Source organism: Rattus norvegicus, chromosome 4, assembly GCF_036323735.1.
Source record: "Rattus norvegicus strain BN/NHsdMcwi chromosome 4, GRCr8, whole genome shotgun sequence".
NCBI classification, from domain to species: Eukaryota; Metazoa; Chordata; class Mammalia; order Rodentia; family Muridae; genus Rattus; species Rattus norvegicus.
Window position 1 is genome coordinate 85,316,051 of NC_086022.1, and position 24,032 is coordinate 85,340,082.

At 40.7% G+C, this 24,032-nt stretch overlaps 1 protein-coding gene across 3 annotated transcripts in view; it reads left to right on the forward strand.

Annotated features, from left to right (window-relative positions):
* The window catches only part of Znrf2 (zinc and ring finger 2), an 83,458-nt gene that overhangs the window by 41,425 nt on the left and 18,001 nt on the right, over positions 1 to 24,032 (forward strand). For 2 of the 3 annotated variants that reach the window (XM_039107798.2, NM_001108628.2), the window contains exon 2: positions 11,330 to 11,425. In XM_039107798.2, the coding sequence (XP_038963726.1) occupies positions 11,330 to 11,425 (96 nt within the window). Of the gene's footprint in view, positions 1 to 11,329; positions 11,426 to 21,889; positions 21,964 to 24,032 lie in introns of all 3 variants that reach the window. The other variant, XR_010065675.1, reaches the window with a different exon arrangement.

Below are 24,032 nucleotides of genomic sequence, written 5' to 3' on the forward strand. Positions count from 1 at the left end.
TAACTACTGCTAGCTGACATTAGGACAGTTGTCATTGAGGACCAGGAAGGCTGAAATGATAGACCAAGGCTGGGCAATGGGGCATTTATCAGAAGCATCTGATTGGCTGATCCAATCCTAGCTGGAAGACAGGGAGCAGTCACATCGGCTTTCATTTCAGCCAGTCCAGAGCTCAGCCAGGTGAAGTCTGCTGGGACAGATACAGACCAGGGACAGAAATCAAAATTGTCTAGTAATTGGATAAGGTAAGGAATCCCAAGACCAAGGAGGAAATCCCATTTCCAAGAACAGGTGGGTATAGTCATCTGGAGTCTGTTTGATTTGTGGCAGGTGGCTCCAAGTCTTAATAACTTTGATTCCCTGAAGTTTTTGTGAATTATAGTTTACAAAAGGATGTACATTAGTAGAAAACGCAGTTAACAGGTATCTGTTAAACAACAGAAGTAGACTCTTTGCCATTGGGACCTAGTAAAACCTACTAGGCTTGGGTTAAAAGGCATGGAACATTCTTTTCTCAGTCAGAGGGCTGGATACACAGATTGAACAGAGATGTTTTTAGCATAAGAAGCACCTTTGAGTCTACATTTAGGAGACAACCAAAGGGAATTTAAAGTCTTGAGCTTGTGACTGAATTGTAAGCAGCCAGTGTTCTACTAGTTTATGAGAATTCCAGTGGTCAGTGTTAAACTTCTGAACTTTGAAATCTTAGTTTAGTATCATGGGGGTGGGGTATGAAACACCCTCCTTTTATATACCTCTACAAGTTGCAGTTCTATACCTTATAATACCTTCTTAGACTCTTCAATTTTTATAACTTGCGTTTTCCAACCTTAAAACACCTTTTTTAGACTCTCCAACACTAATAACCTGAATTTACAAACCTTAAAACATCTTCCACCTGAAATAATTTTCCTATCTAAGTTTTTCTCACATCCTCTAACTAGATTTCATCACTTGCATTTCCAACCTCAGTGACTTTCCCAGACTTTGAAACGCTGTTTTAGAAGCTTTCATGTCCTCAAGACCTTACATAAGCCTTTCCTCTCCAGTACTTCGCCTTTTTAACTAAGAGACCTAGTAGTCAGTCAGTCAGTCAGTGTCTCTGTGTCTATCTGTCTCACTCACTCACTAACGAATTGACTAGTAAACTAACACAGTGATGGATTGCCTTGAAGGAGCTATTTGTCTGTGGACTAGCTGCTAAGCTACAGGCAGCTTAGCTGGCAATGTAATCAGGGTCTTGAGAAGGATAAATTATACTGTAAATGGCCTATGTGTCATTTAAAATGACAGACTTCCCCATTACCCAGACAGTCACCCCATTAAATTCCTGTGATGTCAATGGCTTTGTTGGGGACACAGGTCCCAGGGCAGGGTCAGTCTTTAGTTACCAGGCCCCACAAATCTGAGAGGCCTTTCTATGGAGGAAGAACTTGGGAGAGATCATCTCATCTTGCCTTAAGCAACATGTGGCAATCAATTCTCCAGTGCCCTCTGTTTGTTCACAGTTTAAACCAGGTCCTGGCAACAGGCAAAGCATCGGCCAGCATTATGCCCAGTAGCCTACCACAATCCAGGTGGTGGTGCCCTTTGTCATTGTGTCCTTCTCTTCTTGAGGACCTTGGGGGAACCACTCTTAGGATTTGGGAGTCTCTGTCACAGTAAATTTGAACTTATTAAATGCCACATTCAGCAAATTTCTGACAGGTTTGAGGGCTAGACCATAACGAGAATATATGAATTAAACACTCGGTTTGTTCTTAGTGGTCTGTTTTAAATTGTACTTTACAAACATAAAACAGGAGACTAAGCAAAATTTAATATTGTAATTACCTGCATCAGTTCCTAGCACGATGCACAAATAACGAGGGAAGGACTACCACAGTCAGAAATAAGTCAAAAACAACTTTATGTACCAGTTAGGGTCATGGTTAGGCCCAGGAGCTGACACAGCGACCTTGAAAGGGCACAAACAGTCTCCATTTGAAACAGATGTTTAGGGGATATTAAAGAAGGAATTCATATGAGGGCTAGTTCTGGAGCTCAGGGTGTGGCAGATAGCAGGATGTTGGTACCGGCTCAAGGCTATTCTAAGGCAGTGGCACCCATGCAGGTCAGGTGATTTTACTGCCACTGAGAAGACTTGCTTGAAGGCATGCATGCAGGAAGATGGGGCTGGCAGACCAATGCCTGGATTACTCTGGGCTCTTTACAGGCCAGTGGAGATGTTTGGGGTTTAAGATCTTGAGAGATTAGATAATAAAACTTGATCTGAACATGGAAGATGGAAATAGGTTTTTAACAAATATCAGACCAAAAGTATATTTATTTGAGCAAAACCAGAGGTGACTTAGTTCTCTTGGAGGAAAAGAATGAAATAGATAGTTTCACTAATTTTGTATTTAGATGATGGGAAATGATATGAAAAGCCGAGTACAGAGACAGCGTGTGTGTGTGTGTGTGTGTGTGTGTGTGTGTGTGTGTGTCTTTGTGTGTCTTTGTGTGTCTTTGTGTGTCTGTGTGTCTGTGTGTGTCTGTGCGTGTGCGCGCGGTCCTGCATGTACAGTAATGATCGTGCACAACAGGAGCCAAGAAGCAGCAAGCCAAAAGCAGCGCTGAATTCTGCTACTTTGGATTTCTTTCCAGTTGGACCTGTATTTATCCTCTTTATGTTTTCCATTACTGAAGGTGGGAGAGGACAGCTGCTGTATTTGGAGGTCTGTATGGCCTGGTATAGCCAATGGAGATTGCTTTGTAGAAGTCTTGTAAACACATTTGTTTATCATTAATTTGTTCTGTTTTTATATTCAGTCATATATACTTAGAGTAAGCCTATTATTTCCTCCTAGAAATTATTAGCCAATTAAAACATTAAAGGTTAAAATACAAGAACCTGTAAGCCTGGATCAGTGCCATCCACGCACAGCCAGCCTAATGTTGAACCTGAACTGCCCTTTTTTCCCTGCTGCATGGACTCTGGTTTGAAGAAGATAGCTTCCCCTCCATTGCTTGGGTGAGCTAGGACCTCCTATGGTTAATCTCGTTGCTTCTGTTGCTTTTGCATAACTTACTGCCTTTGTGGTATTATAATGCACTGATGTGTAAATCTCACAGGGGGACTGGACTGATAAAGGGCTTGCCTTATTTTGCTGGAGGCAAGGGCCTGGAAACTTACCTTCCCTGCCATTCTGCCAGAGGTTCTGACTGACCTGGCGGTAAGGGTGCTTTTGCCCATGCTTTGGGAGAGGGACATCTCTCCCTTACCTGTCCTGTTGAAATATTCACAAGGCTAAGGCTGAGCACCAGTCTTCTTTCACTTGTCATTGGTTGGTTTCTAGGAGAAGAGCAGCCACTGTTGTTGGCTGAATACAGTGCTTTAGGCACTTCCTTTGGCTTCTCTTTAATCCTTATCAGGATGCCAATGTGTACCTACCATTATCAACATTTTCATCTTTGTACCAGCACATCAGTTCTCAAACCAGCGACCTGAGGGGCCTACTTAACATATCAAAAAGGACCTGGCCTCCAGGTTCTCCCAGCCAACAGTCCCTATTACAGGGTATGGCTGTCTTACTATGGCCACTACCCTCAACTCTTTACCCTGGCCTGTGCAGCCCAAGGGCTGGGCAGATCTTCCCCCAGGACCCTTCCTTATATTATCCAAACATTCTGGTTGCCCTCCCTCTTTGTACCTCTGGCCTCCTGGACGCTGCGCCTGGTTCCCCTACTTCTCCTTTACCCTCCTCCTCTCCTCACTTGGCTCTGGATGCTTTCTGTCTGCCTCTGGCTGTGCTCACCCTTCTATCTGCAGTAAACTTTCTCTACTATATCTAGGAGCAGTCATGTCCTTTCCTTTTAATATTTCACTTTTTTCATTCTTCTAGTGCCAAAACCTAGGATCGAACCAGAGACCTTTAGTGTATATAGACACTTTTGGGCTTCAAAGTTAGGTTGTAAGTATGTAGTAAACTCTCCTTGCTCTGCCGTGATATTTGAAGTATTGTTGAACTCCAGGAAAAACACAGAAGTGAGTATGGTTGAATTTACTATGGAGAAGGAATACTTCAGTAAAGATTACTATAGAAAGACAACACTTTATGAAGCTTTTGGTGACAGTCTTAATTTACAGTTGTTTACGGTAGAGAGGTGCCCTTTAGAAGGGAGATGTACAGAGACACTAGGAAGCATAGTTACATGCACACTTTTAACCATCACTTGCTTGTTCAGTCTTGGATTTTTGTCTTTATCTGCTGGGTCCTGAGTCTTTGAATATTTGAAGGTACATATTTATTTATTTTTTTATTCTCAGGTTTTCCTTCTAAAGAGTGCTGTAAATGCTTCCACACTATATTTCAGTTAATGACTCTATTAGTCTGTGAATAATTTTGATACCTCCCTCTGATAGGTTATTTCTGTGCTATGAAATGGGCCAATTCAAGCCAGATTAGAATACATTAAAGGCAAGTTTATTCGTAAGCTGCTCTGGAGGCCCCAGGCCATGGGGGTTGGGGAGAAAGACAGAAAGGGTTCATGCTGGGGGGGGCGTTGGGGGGTTGAAGGGAGCGTGAGCACTAAAACTAAAATGTCTGGATTATATATACTAGGGAAGAGCCTCTGGGGAAAGGGTGAACGTTCAGGGTTGGGGTAGGGTATATCAGGTAGGAACTGAGGGATGGTGGGAGAACCTGGAGATTTGCTTTGATATGTGAAATATATACCTAAATCCCTTGTCTGGGGGTTCAAAACCAAACACCCTCCTTTCACTTAGCATTTCCAGCTTCATAGTTTGTTGTAAGTAATATGGCTTTTCATCTTATTGGTGTTCTCTGCTCCTTTGATTTAGAGGACTTCATGCTCTGGAAGCTTCTTGAAAACAGTCATAGGAGATACAGGTTTTGGTGCCTTGCCTATGTGAAACGAAAGCTGTAGGTTTCAGTCAAATGGATGTATGGGATACTTTAAGTAAGTCCGAAGTGAAGTGCCCTTTAGAATTTTGAAGTTACTGTTTGACTTGTCTTCTAGCTTCCAGCTTTGTTGAAAAGCCATTCAGATTCTGAAAAGTGGTTAAACCCACCACTACCAAACCCCAAAAGGCCTGTGTTGTGTTTTCTATAAAGACTAGGATGTGTTCTGTAGATTGAGGTAGGGTGAGGTGGGAGGGTGCCTCTGCTGGCCCGTGCTGAGACACCCCTTCCCTCTGAGGTACCAGCCATAGGAAGAATATAGTATAGAATGGAGTTTATTTGGGGGTATGGGAAGGAAAGTTGAGAAGGGAGTAGAGGCAGAGAAAGAGAGAAGACCCGAGAAGGACATGGCGGGGTGGGGGTGGGGCAGGGGGAGAAAGGGATGAAAGAGAGAAGGGGGCAGAGAGAGCTAGGAGTGGCCAAGCAGTTCCTGTTACAGCAAGTCAGGCCTACCTGGCTATTGCCAGGTAACTGCTGGGCAGAAAGAACATGAAGGAATGTTAACATCTGGATTTTACGTGCTTTACTTGAGTGTCTTTTGAACATTCTAGTTTTACTTTAGTTTTCTGTGTTTTGTTTTTCATTTCCTTTTTTAAATCTCTATTGCCTCTTTTCCCCACAGTAATATACTTTGGCACATTGCTATCTGTTATATTTTTTACAGTCTTTCATTCTGTATACTGATTAACTACAGTTCAGAAAAATATGCTAGATTTCCTTTTTTCAGTTCTGTGGTTCTATTTTAATTGGATGGTAGAGCACCTGCACTGATCTTATTTTATTATCTGCCTTCCTTGACTTTTGGTCCTACTTCCTGGGAGACAGAAGAGGCTGTGTCAAGTTGTGGTGAAGGACTATTGCGGCCAATCCTTAGCTATAACCATGTTCTTAGCCCGTTTGCTTTTATCTTTAAGGTGTCAAGACTGAATTCAAAGCATGCAGGGGTAAACTCTTATATTCAAAATATCTAGATGATCTTCTCATACATTGTAAATGTTAATTATTATTAATTGAGAGTATTATCTTAAGAGCCATCTTTCTATGTGAATATTTTTAAATATATTTATTTATTTCATGTATGTGTCTACACTGTCAGACACACCAGAAGAGGGCATCCGATCCCCATTACAGATGGTTGTGAGCCACCTTGTGGTTGCTGGGAATTAAACTCAGGACTTCTGGAAGAGTTCTTAACCGCTGAGCCATCTCTTCAACCCTCTATGTGAATTTTTAAGTTCTATATGACCTTTGATTTGTGTGTGTGTGTGTGTGTGTGTGTGTGTGTGTGTGTGTGTGTGTGTGTGTGTGTGTGTGTAGATCAGAGGGCAACTCTGGAATCTGTTCTTTCCTTAGACCTTTGCCTGAGTTTAGAGGATTCAACACAGATCCTCTGGCTGCCTGCCTGTCAAGGGCCTTACCTGCTGAGTCATTTTACCAACGTTAATACCTTCCTTCCATTTCTCTATCACTGTTTTCTAGCCTCTCATTTCATGGATGCAGTGTCATCCTAAATTATAACTGGACAATTGAGAACATTTGGACAAATGCCTTTAACATATAAGATAGAAACAAAGAAAGTAACGAGTAACAACTCCTGTAAATCAGAGTTGTGAAGTCTCTAGGGGTAGAGGTTAGAATTTCAGTTGTTCAGGTTTCCTTTTGTATTCCGGATTGATGTTTGTATTATTTTGAGGTTCCTTGCATGTTAAAGGCTTTTTCCCCACTTCTCATAATTATATTCAAATTATGTTTCACAGGAGCATTCATAGGTATATCTTGCCTCAGTACGTCATGCCAAGGAGTGCTTGGTGCTGTTTAGAAATTTTGCTCATTTTAAAAATGACAGTATTGGTGCTTATTTGTATAGGAAAGAGTTCTTTGTACAGTAAGATACTACACATTTGTTTTTGATAGATGATGCAAATATTCTTTGTCAGTGTCTTTTGGATTTGCTTTTAGTGTGTTTCTTTATTTTACATTATGCATAATAGGTCCCTCTAAAAAACCCTGGTTGATGGTTTTATGGGAAGACAGAACCCTTGGTGCTTGGTGTTTTTCTCTTTCTTTCTTTTAAAGACAGGGTCTCACTGTGTAGCTCTGGAGCTAGCTGTGTAGGCCAGACAGGCCTCAAACTCAGAGCTCTGCCGCCTCTGTGTTTTGAGCGCTGGATTAAAGGTGTGGTTACCATGCTGGCATTGGGGTTTTGTTGTTGTTGTAGCTTTCTTCCCTCCCCAGTGTGTGGATTTTCTTCATTCCTCGTCTCTTCTCTTTCTGCTGTGCCAGTTTGGTCTTCTTTTGCTCTGACAAACACTGCGACCAAAAGCACCTTGGGAGGAAAGTTTATTTCAGCTCACAGGTTACAGTCCATCACTGAAGGAAGCCAAAGCAGGATCTTGACACGGAAACCTTGGAAATGCTGCTTCTGGCTTGCTCAGTCACCCTTCTCCCACTTGCCCAGTGAGGCAGCACCCACAGTGGTCCGGACCTTCCTGCATCAATGAGCAGTTAGGAAAATGACTGACAGCCATGGCACAGGCCAGCCTGCTCTGAGCATTTCCTCACTTGAGGTCCCTTCTTCTAAGTCACTCTAGGTTGGCAGGTGAAGCCAACTGTGACATTCACTGCCTGGTAGAAGAAATTCTGACTTTCTTTGGTTGTTTTTCTATAGTAGGTCTCTTATTCTCCTGCTCTAGTATCAGTTTCTAATGTCCACTTTAAAATTGTGGAACATACATTCTGGGCTTACTGGCTGCTCTACCTACCCAGATTGTGAACCATTATTTCCCCAAGGAGCTCTTTCTTGTATAGGAGTGACTCATAGAAACTGCTGGTTTTCAAATGTTTGGTGTTGTATGCCATGAATTGGAGTCTGAATACCTGTATTTAGTCCTTGTGGCCACACATTGTAGCCTCATGCATCGTTGTTAGGGAAGTCCTGGGCACCCTTGTTATCCGTCTTGGTCTTTGAGAATTATGAAGTGAGACTTGGCTACCTTAACGGCATTTAAGAGTCTGTTCAGCAAATCCTATCAACTCCTTGTATTTTCTCACCCTTGCTGCTGACTTATCTCAAACTCTTTATTTCTCCTTTTTGAAGTTTTATTTGCTTTTTAGTTTAATGAGTTGAGAAGTGGAGAGAATCAAGTACAGCCAGTGCTCTTACTTGCCGAGCCATCTTTCCAGCCCCAAGAAAAAACCCTTTTAAAGTATGTATTTCAGTTAGGGAAACAGAATTCCTGAATGAGAAGCATAAGAACTCTTCTCCCTGGTGATAGATAGATAGATAGATAGATAGATAGATAGATAGATAGATAGATAGATAGATAGAGATAGATATAGTGTGTGTGTGTATGTGTGTGTGTGTGTGTGTATTACACATTACTGTATATGACTATGATTCTAGTCTAAGCCATGAGGATGCCCATGACTTTGATCTTAACAACTGAGAAAAGACAGTTCCTATAGGAACCTTCACATCCTAGAAGTAGGTGTAAGATGTCTCTCTCATCACTGGTTATAGATCTCTAAGAGTACTTTTGGTTCTGTCTGCACATTGGTTCCAGATCCTCTAGGAGGCCCTCTTTCCTGTCTGAGCTGCGATGAACATTCCAGACTGACCTTTTGATAGCCGTGCTTGTGTTTTTTACTTCTAGCCAGAGGAGTCTTACATCAGGAGAAACTGATCACACTGGGCCCTTCATTTTTTTATTTCAGATTTTTCCTAGCCAAAGTAAATTGCATATCTGAGATCAAAGGTTTCCAGATTCTCTGGCTCAACATTAAAACTATGAGGGTGGAAAGAATAGTGAGATAGTAAGATATGAGATTACTGCCTAAGTAGGGGTAGGTAGCATTCTTCCGTTTAGTATGCTAGTTTGATTTTTAACCGAGCACTTCAGGTAAATAGTAGTCCACACTGAGTGTTGTAGGAAAGAACCTACCATTTAAGTATCAAAATTGACTGAAAGTGCCTCCCTTGATTTGTTGCTATTTTCAGTTTGCATTAGGACTTAGTGCAGTGTGGTAGAAAGGCCACTTACTAGTCATTTCTACACTACTGTAATGACATGTCCAAGTGTGATCAACTTTGCAGGGCTGCTTTAGCTCACATTTCTGGAGGCTCATGAACTTGGCACTGACAGTGTCCTCATGGTGATTGGCACCACAGTGGCAGGTATACATAAGGAGGTGACACATTATTTTGCCAGACAAGAAGCCAGGGAGCCATTAAAGGTTCAGGCTGAGACTTGCACAACAATTTGCTCTTGGGAAAATTGCTCTAGAGTGTTGTTGTAAAAATATAAAAAAATAAAAACCGTCTTTTACCCGCTCTAGGTCCGGTACCGCAGTGCCCCAAGATATCTGCTAGATATCTTTTTTTTTTTTTTTTTAAAGATTTATTTATTTATTTATTTATTTTGGTTCTTTTTTTTTTTTGGAGCTGGGGACCGAACCCAGGGCCTTGCGCTTCCTAGGTAAGCGCTCTACCACTGAGCTAAATCCCCAGCCCCTCTGCTAGATATCTTAAGTCTCAAGTCAGCAAAGCCTCTCACCCACTTTGCTCCATCCCATATCACACTGCTGAAGGCCTCTCTCTGAGCCTGGCAGCAATCTCTCTACCTATCTAGTTCCCAAGGCAGGTTTCCATGCCAGAAACACACATCCCAATTCAGCAGTAGCCCAGGGTCTCTAGCCTGCTGCACACTTTCTTATACTTAAATCACTACATGAAAGACCACACAACACAATAACCTTTGATCCAATCGACAAGATATAATTGCCCACCTAATATACAAATCCCTGTACACATCCATCCCTTAAGAACATTTATAACAACTGTAAAGGTACAGCGTGGAATTTTTTTTTTAAATTTTTATTTATATGAGTACACTGTATACTGTTCAGACACACCAGAAGAGGGCATCAGATCTCATTACAGATGGTTGTGAGCCACCATGTGGTTGCTGGGAATTGAACTCAGGACCTCTGGAAGAGCAATCAGTGCTCTTAACCACTGAGCGTGGAATCTTAACATCAGCATCCATGTTGTCTCCTGGCTCTCTCTTTCTCCTCCCCTCTTCTGTTCCCGTCTCCTCCTCTTCCTTCAAACTTCTCTCCCACCCATCCTTCCTTCTTGTCCAGTGACAGGCCTCATTTTATCTTGTACCTGCCTCATCTGTGACATCATCCCACACTAGAGTGCCATGGAAACTCCTTAAAATTTTTGGAGCACATGTCCTCAGTGATCCAACATCAGCATACTAGAACCCCATTTTAAAATGCGTGTGTATCAGACAAGTTGGTGATGAATTGAACATAGGAACTCTTGAAGTGCAAACACAAAGCATCTCTAAGTGTAGCAACTGATAATGTAGACCTCAAGACTTGTAGATGATAGACCTCCTTTGCTCTTCTTAATGCCTTTGTATTCTTTATCAGATATGTGTTTAAAATATTGGTTGGGTAGAATATTTGCTAAGGTATTTCTTAGTTTTCTGTTGATGTGAAGAATCACCATGACTAAGACAACATAGAAGAATTTACCTGAGGCGTACAGTTTCAGAGGATGAGTCCATTGCCCAGGGTGGGGAGGCAGGCATGGTACTGAAGCAGTAGCCAAGAGCTTACGTGCTGAGGCAACAACCTCAAGGCAGATAGCTAGCTAGCTGGGAATGACCTGGGCTTTTGAAACCTCAAATTTGGGGTTGGGGATTTAGCTCAGTGGTAGAGTGCTTACCTAGCAACTGCAAGGCCCTGGGTTCAGTCCCCAGCTCGGTGGGGGGGTGGGGGAGAAACCTCAAATTCCATCCCCCAGTAACACAATAAGTCTCCAGTAAGACCATGCCTCCTAATCCTTCTCAAACCGTTCCATTAGCTGGGACCAAGTATTAAAACAAGAATGTGTGGAAAATATTCTCATTCAAACCAACACCAGCACTGTGTAGCTGTAAAGAATGTAACTGCTAGTGTATCAAATTGGGAAAGATAATTTTCACAAGATGCTTGACATAGAAACCTATTCTAACATGAAATCGTGTGTGTGTGTGTGTGTGTGTGTGTGTGTGTGTGTAAGAGAGGGGAGGGAAGGGAGAGAGAGAGAGAGAGAGAAGTTTTAAAATAAGAATAATCTAATAGAAATAGATAAGGGAATTATGGTGGAGCTTACTTTTCTCATTTAAATTGATTTAAGTCATATTGACTCTAGTCACTTTTTTTTTTCCAAAATTGAGTTGTATGAAAACATTGTAATGCATTATTATTAGTCTAATATTGAAATTGTAAATGATTTTGGTCCAACATGCCTTTAAAAAATAGAGCTTCATATTCAGATTAGTTAAATAACCTGCGTTTTCTTTATGTTTTAGGATTTAAGTGCCCGGTATGCTCAAAATTTGTACCCTCAGATGAAATGGATTTGCATCTTGTGATGTGTTTAACAAAGCCAAGAATAACGTATAATGGTAAGTTTACTGCCTTAAGATACATTTCATTACCATAAATAATGAGAATTTTATGTTTGAAACAAAAATTAAATGGCAAGGGACTCAAATTCTCATCTTGAGGTAACTTTATATGTGTAAAATATAATCTGTTAGGTTATATCTGTTGATAAGTGAAAATAAATATATTTTCTAAGACATTAATGGGGAAAGTGGCATTGTCTTGTATTTTTTTTTTTTTTTTTTTTTGGTTCTTTTTTTCGGAGCTGGGGACCGAACCCAGGGCCTTGCGCTTCCTAGGTAAGCGCTCTACCACTGAGCTAAATCCCCAGCCCGTCTTGTATTTTTTTTAACCCTTAATAATCTGACTTAATGACAAGGAATTATCAGAACTCTCCTACATAACAGGACACATCAGATGTCCCAGAAAATTCCACTGGTACATAGGAGAGAGACTGAAAAGGGACAAATGATGTTACCATAGCAATCGATGGAGCCAGGTGATGGGGGTGGGTGCACACCTTTAATCCCAGCCCTGGGGAAGCAGAGGCAGCAGAGCTCTGAGCCTGAGGCCATCCTAGGTCTACAGAGCTAGTTCGGGGATGGCCAAGACTTCCTCACTTCCTGACTCTAGATTGTTGGATTACACTTTGAGAACTGTGCTGACTAAAGTCTTTCAGGTTAGGCCTAAAAAGAAGTAATGTTTGTGATCACTGTGTTCAGGAAAAAAAAATGTGTTTAAGAGCATATAATATGTGAGGGACTGAAGAGGTATCTTAATGGTCAAGAACATTGTTGCTCTTCCACAGGGCCTTTTCCAGCACCCAGATGATGATGCACAACTCTGTTACTTCAGTTCCAAGGGACCACTTTTGACTTCTGGGCACTACATACATGTGGTGCACAAACAAACATTCGTAGGTTCATACACACACACACACACACACACACACGCACACGCACACGCACAGCACCTGTGTGTATAAAAGTAAATAATTGTTAAACAAATCTATAGTAAATGAGACATTGTTAAGAGTAGGGACGAAGTATTTTCACAAATATAGTAGATAGACAGCTAATGGGAGAAAATAAATTCAGGAAATGGAGACTGAAACTTTACTGTCACTGTGTACCTGTCCCTGTCAACTTGCAGATAAATTTCATTCTTGCAATAACTGGCAGTTGCTTTGGTCTGGTATGTTGGACTAGGTTATTCTACTGTGACCCTAGTCATATAATCTTCAGTGTCATCACATAACAAGTGGAATAAATTTGGCAACTAAAAACCAAATAGTTCCCTCTTGGCTAATAAGAAAAATAGTTGGATTTTATGCTGTTTGTTGTAAGTTTAGCATAGCTGGAACTGAAGCCAGCCTGGGCTATTTATGTATTAAGATCCTGGGGTTTTGTTGTTTTATTTATTTTTTTTAATTTTATTAACATTTATTAAAAATTTTTGAGACAGGGTTTCTCTGTAGAGCTGGCTATCCTGGAACTTGCTCTGTAGACCAGGCTGGCCTTGAATTCACAGAGGTCTGCCTGCTTCCACCTCCCATATTCTAAGATTAAAGGTGTGAGCCACTACTGTAGATGAGGAACTTAGCTACACTAATACCATTACAAAAAGGAAAAGACATTCAAGGTTAAAAAGATGTCTAAATGTAAAAGTTAGTTTGAAATAAAGCGAATGGCAAAAGTCCTAGTAACTAGCTAAGTTTAGCAGCTGTCTTTTGTGTCCTTATATCTAAGACACTACACTAAGTGCCAAGATCCAGTGACTAGGACAAGTAGAACTTATGGCCTCCCAAGAGTAATGAGATGAATACATTCCTCAGATAACTGTCGGGTGCTTTAGGAAGATTCTCTTCAACATTCTGTCACAGTTTTAGTCTCAGTGGTGACTGAACATTCCTGCCATTCAGTTACCAGTGTGTAAGTAGAAATAGCTTCTAGCAATTACTTTGAATATCAAACGTGATGGTTAGATCCTGACTTTTTGCCTTGTAAAATTGTCTTCTTTATATAATCTAGTTGAAATTCAGTCACTTAAGATTTCTATTCAAGCTCAGAATTTGAAGCTAAAAGTAGGTAGGTTTGTTTCCATTCTTACTCTGTTGTTCTGTCATGTTTACTATGAATAGCCTTAAAATAACTTCAGTGTTTTGCTACATTTTATTACATTGAAAAGCATAATATAGTTGTGTATAATCTCAGTATTCTGTAATTTTAATTTTTGCATATTCAGAAAATAATATATGTGGTTTTTATTTCCTGATTTAACTGTTTGAGTTGTTAAACTTGTCTACTAGATTGTCTCAAAGTATAACTAAATGCAGTGGGCTCTTGCTGGTTGAGTGCTAAGTGAGAGAGTACAGTGGAAGATAAGAATGAAGAGAGGATTTTAACTTGCAGCAAGTAAGGAGAATACTAGGTTATTCTCAAAGTAGTGCTCTTGTAAGGTGGGGTCTTCTGCACAGACTGTCTAGTATGATAAAGAACAAAGTTTGCTGTAGATTGCCTAAAAGAATGAGTCAAAGTGACTCTCTGACCTTAATAGACTTCCAAATTTCCCTGTAGAGTTTTAACTGAAACAAAAAGAAACCCAAAACAAAGCAATTTGAAAGACATGTTAGAAGTCTTTAAAAAACAGCAGCCTTTAGTTTGCTCCTAATGCCAATTCTATTTGGCCATTGTGACAACAAAACCACACAGGCAAGCAGGCAGGCCGGCAGGCACACGCTTTCTACTGTGTTTGGAAACAAAGTTAAAGCCATTCTGAAAACTAGGCCTGGGTCGGTCTATAAACATTTACATCAAGAAGCAAAGTTTTAATAAACTGTTATGTCGTTTTAATTTAAAACTAGCTTGTGGGCTGTGATGGTGAAGAAAGGATCTTTGACTAGGGGTTAAGGAAATGTGTGACACATTCATAACGTGCCTCCCTGTTGTGGGCATGGGGAATTCTAACTGCTTTAAAGGCAAAGGCCCAGAACACCACTTACCACAGTGGTGGTGAGTCTATTTGGAGGTAGCCTTTTTAATGCCTAAGCAAAGCATTCATTATGTTATCACAAAGTTTAGAACAGGTGAGTCAGAGACTCTTGAGGCTGAATCTTTTCGTCACATGACTCTTTATAGTTTCATGTTTGAATTCCTAAATGTTGACACCACTTCAGTTGGCTTCGTGTGAATCATATTAATGCTTAAACAAGAATTGTCTTTCAGTATACTTAATAGTTGTATCCTGTGCAGACTTCCAGAAGTAGCTTGGTCTGAAATTTTGAAATTTATTTGTGAAGTTTATATTAACTATCTACAAAAATCCACAACATAGGCTTATTTTTAGACAGCTGTATTTATAGAGGAACTCTAGGAGAGGATGAGTTGCAGACATGTGAGTGTGAGCTGAGACAGCGTGAGAAACATCCCACAGAGATACTCCACATGCTCCTATCGAGGAACCTGCTTTGGCAGCATTTGTTGGATTCAAAGAAAACGGTCCTTGGTGTCTAGGTTTACTCCTGCTCTTGGGCTTAGGAATGCCAGTTCCCCATACTAGTGTTGCTGGCTTTGTCAGTTTCTCAGCATCTGTGACCAAAAAAACCCCAAAACAAAACAAAACAACAACAACAACAACAACAACAACAACAACAACAAAAGCCAGCTTGACAGGAGAAGATTAGTTTTTGACCTGTGCTTTCAGGTCATGATGCTTTGGCCTCTGGAAGGCAGGACTGTGACAGAAGAGACAGATTCTTGTTTCCCGATGGCCAGGAAGCAGAGTAAAAGAGGGTGTGGTGGTGGCTCTGTCACACCCTTGAAGGGTGTGCCCAACAATGACCCCTAACCTGCCACAGCACCACAGTGTGGGCAGTAAGCATCGCACACAGCTGGAGGACAGAATGGGTCTAATACTGACTTTAGCCAGTCTGGATTTTGGGGGCATGTGTCATCTACAAGTGAGTTGTCATCGAGCACTTCTCTGGTTTTATTTCTTGGCTTACTGAATCACTCATAAGCTTACTGTAGGATATCCTTGACACTGTGTGTGGGGCATGTTGCTTTTTAATTTTTTAATTAGCATTAACCTGCCAAATGGATTCTGCCTTTGAACTTGAGTAGTGTGTATGTTATTTTCTTCTCTTTTAAACAAAAGGCAGCTTAATTTATTTAAGGTTTTTTTTTTTTTTGAAACAGAATTTGTAACCCAGTCTGGCCTCAAACTTAGCAGATCTCTTGCTTTAGCCTCCCCAAGTGCTGGGATTCCTGGGATCTCGATCCCTCCCAACCCCCCCCCCCCTTTCTCTCTCTTGTTGTTAGATTGTGTTGGTAGATTTTTCAAATGGCCTAATTAAATTGTATTGAGTTCTTATGTTGCTGGATTTTTACATCTTAATCATGGGGTATTTAAAACCATTGTTACTGAGGTTACACAAAAGCAAAGATTATGAATTAGAAACTCTTCCTTTGCTCTGAAATTGTCTTATTTAGAAAGTTCTGGTGTCTCCATCAGCTACAGAAGTACTATGAAACCATCTGTTCTTTTAAAGATAGATTACTGACAGTTCCATCAGTGAAGTTCTTATTGCTCTTTGAATGCTTTCTGGAAATTTTGTTTGAAAATAACCCTTTTCTATAACTGAGTGGTATAATGACCCCTCAGGGAGGGGCAGGAGAAGCAGGACTTCAGGCCAACCTGGGCTACATGAGACCCTCTTTCAACCACCCAAAATAATAAGTAATAATATTTTCCTAAATTTTATATTTCATTATTATAACATTTTTACATGATTTTTCTTTTTTATATTTTTTCATTGTAATGTGTGTTTTTGTATGTGTGTTTTAGACAAGCTAAAGTATTGATATTAATGCTAAGTACCAAATAGCTTATTTCTTTTCATTTTCTGTAATTTAATAACATTTTAATCCCTTTACCAAGTTAATGTGCTTTCCTCCTTTTACTAATTTCAAAGATAAACTTGGTAGATGATAGTAGAACGCCGTTTGGATTTTAATGTTGCAGAGTGATGTCTGCACCACTCTGTTTCAAAATTTGTTGATATATTTGTAGTTAAGTACATCACTGCTTTCTGTAAATAATGCTTATAAGCTACTATAGCTAGTTTTAGCTATCAACATGACACAAACCTAGGAAGTCACCTGGGAAGAGGGAATCTGGACTGAAGACATGGCTTGTTCAAATAGATCTGTGGCCTGGCCTTGTCTCTGGGGTATTTATTTTCTCAATTGCTAATTGACAGAGTGAGCCTGGCCTGAATTGAAAAGATGGTTGAGCCATTAACGTATCTAAGTGCTCTCGAAGAGAGCCCGGCTTTGGTTCCCAGCACCCACACAATAGCTCACAGCCTCTGCAACTTCCCTCCAGTGCTCTCTTCTGACCTCCTCAGGCACCAGGCACACACATGCTCCTCAGACAAACATGCAGGCAAAACGCTCATATACATAAAACACATTTTTCCAAAAGTAGCTGACCATGAGCCTATGAACAAGCCAGCAAGCATCGTCGTTCCTCCATAGTCTGTACTTTGATTCTTGCTTGACTTTTGAGCTCCTCCCTGCAAGTATACCTACATGTGTAATCCAAACAAACACTTGTACCCCAGTTTCTCTTAGTCAGTGTTTATCATAGCAACAGAAGCAAACTAGAACATACGCGATGCATGTTTTCTGTGAATTAAAGAAAATCTTCAGTGTTGTCTTAGTGTTGTCTGTCTGTCTGAGATAGGTGCTCACTGTAAACCCTGGACCACCCTGACTGGCTTGGAGCTTGCTAGGTAGACCACATGAGGCTAAGACTCTGTTCAGCCTGCCTCTGTCTCACAGGGAATAAAGGCATGTGCCACCACATCTGGCTGCTTCAGCAGTTCACTAACATACACATTAAGTTGGTTGAATTATGGAATATTCAGTGTCCTTGCTAGGAATTGTTTGGTCTACATAAGTCTGATGGAGAAATTTTTATAAAATCCTCCACTATAACTGGTTTTACCAATTCTTCTTGGATTTAAAGTCTCTTAAGTTGTGTTGGTGGCATTAGCCTTGTAGAAAATGTTCTAGTTTTAGATATTTTATATGTGTATACATGTTTATATATGTACAGGTATTTGTACATATGTATGCTTGTATATAGAGATTAAAGATTGATGTTATCTTCTATTACTTACTCTCCATCTTGTTTTTTGAGAACAGGGTCTTACTGAACCTGCGAGTCATCAGGTCCACTAGCCTAGCTGAACAGAGCTCCAACCTGCCTGTCTCTGCCTCACCAACTCGTGGGTTACATCTGCATGCCCCCAGGCCCTGCCGTGACATGGCAAACTCAGGTCCTTATGCCTGCACACAAGTACTTGACCCACCGAGCCCCCTCGCAGCCTTTGGCTTTATGTATTGCACAGCTCTGTTATTTGCCCAAACATCTGTTTAATTTATTTGAGCATTGGTCTTTGGACTAGAACTTTTTAAGGACAGGTCTCCTGTAGCCAAAGCTGTACTTGAATCCACTGTGCAGCCAGACCTGGACTTGATCGACTGCCCCAGCATGCACTGCTGAACTGCTAAGGTTGTTACTTCCCATACCAGTTAACCTGCCGCAGTTGTGTGAGCTCTGGTATAGTATATATAAACCTCTGATTTGGGGTAAGAATCAAAGGATTTTGTTACTCATAAAATAACAACAGCCTGAATAAACAGCCCTTTGTTGGTCCTGAAACCTTGATTCCCACATCAGTGAGCAGCTGCAATGAAGAGGAGCTCAAGGAGCCTGTGCCTTTGCTGGCTCTGAATCTTCTACTGCTCTACAGATGTCCTTGAAAAGATTCCTCACGGCACAGGAAAACCAGTGTAAGCCAGGGAGAGTGGCCTTCCAAGTGTGGTCTCTTTGTTGCCTTGGCCTTCGGTCTTTGTTTTTACTTCTCTTAGAATTAACTTTTATTTTGACTAGGTTGTTTGCATGGTTACAATGCAGAGACAGAAAGTGTCCAGTGGCATCTTTTGGGTATATGCCCAAGAGAGGTATAGCTGGATCCTCAGGCAGTTCAATGTCCAGTTTTCTGAGGAACCTCCAGACTGATTTCCAGAATGGTTTTACCAGTCTGCAATCCCACCAACAATGGAGGAGTGTTCCTCTTTCTCCACATCCTCGCCAGCATCTGCTGTCACCTGAGTTTTTGATCTTAGCCAATCGCACTGGTGTGAGGTGAAATCTCAGGGTTGTTTTGATTTGCATTTCCCTTATGACTAAAGATGTTGAACATTTCTTTAGGTGTTTCTCAGCCATTCGGCATTCCTCAGCTGTGAATTCTTTGTTTAGCTCTGAACCCCATTTTTTAATAGGGTTATTTGTTTCCCTGCGGTCTAACTTCTTGAATTCTTTGTATATTTTGGATATAAGGCCTCTATCTGTTGTAGGATTGGTAAAGATCTTTTCCCAATCTGTTGGTTGCCGTTTTGTCCTAACCATAGTGTCCTTTGCCTTACAGAAGCTTTGCAGATTTATGAGATCCCATTTGTCGATTCTTGATCTTAGAGCATAAGCCATTGGTGTTTTGTTCAGGAAATTTTTTCCAGTGCCCATGTGTTCCAGATGCTTCCCTAGTTTTTCTTCTATTAGTTTGAGTGTGTCTGGTTTGATGTGGAGGTCCTTGATCCACTTGGACTTAAGCTTTGTACAGGGTGATAAGCATGGATCGATCTGCATTCTTCTACATGTTGCCCTCCAGTTGAACCAGCACCATTTGCTGAAAATGCTATCTTTTTTCCATTGGATGGTTTTGGCTCAACATATAAAAGAGACACGTGCTCCACTATGTTCATCGCAGCCTTATTTATAATAGCCAGAAACTGGAAAGAACCCAGATGCCCTTCAACAGAGGAATGGATACAGAAAATGTGGTACATCTACACAATGGAATATTACTCAGCTATCAAAAACAACGAGTTTATGAAATTCGTAGGCAAATGGTTGGAACTGGAAAATATCATCCTGAGTGAGCTAACCCAATCACAGAAAGACATACATGGTATGCACTCATTGATAAGTGGCTATTAGCCCAAATGCTTGAATTACCCTAGATCCCTAGAACAAACGAAACTCAAGACGGATGATCAAAATGTGAATGCTTCACTCCTTCTTTAAATGAGGAAAAAGAATACCCTTGGCAGGGAAGGGAGAGGCAAAGATTAAAACAGAGACTTAAGGAACACCCATTCAGAGCCTGCCCCACATGTGGCCCATACATATACAGCCACCCAATTAGACAAGATGGATGAAGCAAAGAAGTGCAGACCGACAGGAGCCGGATGTAGATCGATCCTGAGAGACACAGCCAGAATACAGCAAATATAGAGGCGAATGCCAGCAGCAAACCACTGAACTGAGAATAGGTCCCCTATTGAAGGAATCAGAGAAAGAACTGGAAGAGCTTGAAGGGGCTCGAGACCCCAAAAGTACAACAATGCCAAGCAACCAGAGCTTCCAGGGACTAAGTCACTACCTAAAGACTATACATGGACTGACCCTGGACTCTGACCCCATAGGTAGCAATGAATATCCTAGTAAGAGCACCAGTGGAAGGGGAAGCCCTGGGTCCTGCTAAGACTGAACCCCCAGTGAACTAGTCTATGGGGGGAGGGCGGCAATGGGGGGAGGGTTGGGAGGGGAACACCCATAAGGAAGGGGAGGGGGGAGGGGGATGTTTGCCCGGAAACCGGGAAAGGGAATAACACTCGAAATGTATATAAGAAATACTCAAGTTAATAAAAAAAAAAAAAAAAGAAAGTGTCCAGTGAAAGTTCCCTCTCATCTTAGCAAGCTCACGGTTCTTTGCATAGGTAGCTTGCATTTCTTGCACTCTTTCCAGTAGAGAAAGGGTACGTGTGTATGTACATAGCTGAGAATACTTCTTTGGGACTAGTATCTTGTAGTCATGCCTATGCTCAGCCAAGGTTGTGTGTATTTGTTTTCCTGATAGTGGACATACATTGTAGCCTTAGAGGACTAGAGTTCATTTCTGGGTTTGGCTTCTCTTCCCTTGTTGCTTTTGTTAGTAATTGATCATCTCTGTATAACCTGCCCCATGCCAGGTATAGAACTAGTCAGGTACTAGTTATGTCTGCTTTATGAGGTAGCTGCCACCCCCAAATGTTCCTAAATTAACTGGAAACTTAGAATCAGACCTGAAGCTAAGTTATACACATGATGCTGTATGATTTTTATAGGTTTGGGGTTGGGTTTTCATTTGTTTCTGTATTCAAATTGTTTGACTCTTTTATTGCCATTATGAGCCTACCTTTAACATTGTAACTTCATGCATTGTTCTGATTTTTAAAGTACATAGTAATAAATAAAGCTTGAAAATCATGTAGAAATGATAGCATTTTTGGCTTTTTAGTAATTGATTCTTTCCCTCTCTGTAGTGATTCAAAATGAATGAGTCTGAATGTTAATTAAAAGCATAGTTTATTACTTTTTTAAAATGTATTCAACAGTTTTAAGTTTGTTGGAGGGTAGAGTGCCGTGTAGGACAATATTTGATTTAGGTATAGCAAATTGTGATGTTTGTTTTCTTTCTGTGAACATGAGAGAAGTGGGGAGTGGATTGAAAGTCTGCAAGCTTAGGAAGTAATTCTGTATGTACTGATTCCTTAGGCGGCGTGTGTGGCTATTTGCAGCCTATGAGGAACTTTTCTTTTTAGTACTTGGTTTTTTGAGTTTGCTTTTAGGTCACCTTAGGAATGGAAATGTGCTTTGGAAGCCGACTTTTCTTCCCTTCTGTTGCAATTTTCCCGTTCCAGATTCAAGTCCATTTCATTTTGGTCACATTTTCTTGAAGGAAATGCCAAGTGTGTATTTCCAAAATATTTCCAGGCATATGATTTTTAAATTATTAAAAACTCTGTTTTCCTTTTGTTTGCTCTTGAGACCTATGGACTACATTACTGTGCAGGCCAGGCCGGCTTCCCACTGGCACTCCTCCTGCATGCTTAAGATTTTAGCTGTGAACCATCCTTCAAAGCTAGGGTTGATCTGACTTTTATATTGTTGCTAACATTACAGTTGAACGGCAGCTGCATGGTTAATAGAATCGATTCTCTGTTGTATTTATACACAAAAAACATAGGCATTGAGGCTGAGAGTCCTGTAATTCCAAGGTGAGCCAGATGTGATTGTGAGAGATGGAAACCAACTCCAGCAGGGGTTGCAGTTTGAGCAGACTAATAATGGTTCACCATATTTGTATTGATACATTTAACCTCAAAGTCAGCTTCAGTCTATTAAATATCACGAGCTGTGCTACCAGTATATGAATAAAACAACCCCTGTGTATCTGAAATGTCAAATATTAGCATTAATTCCTTTAATCTAATTCAGATATCTGAAATATCAGTAAGAGCCCACTCTCCACTATTCAAGTAATTGCTTTCTACTAATGTTGTGATTTTTTTTTTAATTTTTGATTTTTCTAGGGATTATTTCACATTTCAGCTGCTTTTGTTTTCTTCTGCTATCATTGAGGGTTCAAGAAAAAGTAAATCCTCAGGTAAAACGCCTGACCTGTGATGGTGCGCGGCCTCTCATTGGCTGGGAAGATGAACCTTTCTCCTGTTGGATGCTTTCTGAAAGGGCCTGTGGTGATTAGACTTATGCATGGAGCCCTGGCTGCCCGACACTCGGCCTTTGTTGTTCTGGCTTTGGGAGACTTTGGCTGTCTGCTTTTCTTCATGTTGTCTTGAGCCACAGTAACTACATGGATATGTGCTTGGACTTGCTAAATATTTTAATTTTGCATAGTTGGCTGCTTGAATTGTAAGTAATCTCTTTGGACAATGCAAACTTAAAGAGCTTGAGAAGCTATAAGTGAAATATCAATTTACAGAAATTTATAATTAGTTTACAAATATATGCTCATCAGCTATTACATATTTTGAGGTTTGATATTTTCAACTAAAGTTGAAAATTCAAGAGCTGATTGCAGTTGGCTTGTGGCCACTGTAGCTAGCACAGATGATGCTGTTTCTTTTCTGACTGAACATGTTATTGGCCAGGGTTGCTTAAACCTGTTCAAGCAGTGGGCTGCTCTCTGCTCTCTGCCTTATAATGTATTACTAACTCCCAGCAGCGGAGGGTGGCCAGTCTCAAGGCTTTTCCCCCAGGAGCTGGAGAGATAATTCAGTGATTAAGAGTATACGACTCTTGCAGAAGAACCCAGTTCAATGTCTAGCACCCACTTGGGGCACCTCACAACTGCCTATGGCTACAGGCAGATCAGAGGACCCCACGCCTCTGACCCGAGAGTACTAGCACACAGTGTTCTTAAGAATTAAACTTTTAAAAAAAGTATGTTCTCTAAATTCTTGGTCCTCTCCAGCTTGAGAATTTCACACATTTAAGGTAGTCTGAAACTGTTCATTTGCATCAATATGCTATTTAATGAGAAAGTTTTAAAAAATGGAATGAAGTTATTTCTTAACAAAATTCACGAAGTAGGCAAAGTCCTACTTAATTAACCAATCTAAATCCAAGTTGTGGTCCCAAAACACAACTAATTTAGTGTTTCTGATCAGTTCCTTTACTTCCTCAAGCCTTTTTGCTCACGTGTAAATGTGGATAACAGTCGTTATTGTGTAAGATTAACATCAAATACAAGTATGTCCAAAAGAATGCAATAAAGTGCTTACTTGTATTTATTGCCTTAGTGAATGAAGCCACAGTGTGTGCAGTGTTGGGCAAATCATCTGCATGTCATTGTTCGTGGTCTGCCCATAGCAATGGTGGATATGGTTGGAAGTGTCTCACATTCCCCAGCAACATGGATGTCTTTGAACAACTGGAATAGCAGAATGAGGAATAAAAGAAATAGGATAATATAGTTGCCTTTTTCTTTTTGAAGAAGTTAATAAAGTATTTCCTACAAATAAAACAAATTTCTGGTAACTTACAAAATATTTTACATAATCCTTTAAAATCTCAACTACAGTATTTTTAGTACATTCCCTGTGTTAATATTGTAGACAAGTAATAGGATGTTTCAAAGGTTGACGTAGTCAGATTACTAGCAAAATGGAAATCTGTATTAAGTTTTCAGTTTTCAACTTTTCAGAGTTCTTGTTTGTTTGGTTTTTGAGACAGGATCTCATATGTAGTCTAGGTTGTCCTCACTGTGTAGACCAGGTTAGCCTCAAACTTAGCGAGAGGGGATACTCCTGCCTCTGCCTCCCAAGTGCTGGAGTAGAGGTGTATGCCACCATGCCAGCCCATAGATCTTTAAATGTTTGTGAGTGGTCTCTTCCCCAGCTCCATTTCTCACTGTGTACCTTAACTTCATAAAATACCTTCCTCCTGTCTCAGCCTCCTGGGTATAGGTAGGACTGAGCTGCCATGCCTAGCTCGACCTCAATCCTGCACTCCTGCTCTTACCTGCTCCTTCTGTACCCTCCACCCTGGACCAATCTCCTTTCTTAGGCAGATACCAAGACACTTGGGTATCTGTTACTACGTTGAGATGGAATGCACCCCCAAAGTGATTTTGGCTACCCACCTCTTGTTAAATGTCATTGTTTCAATTTTTTTCCATAGATGTACGTTAAAGATAATACACTGAGTAAGAAA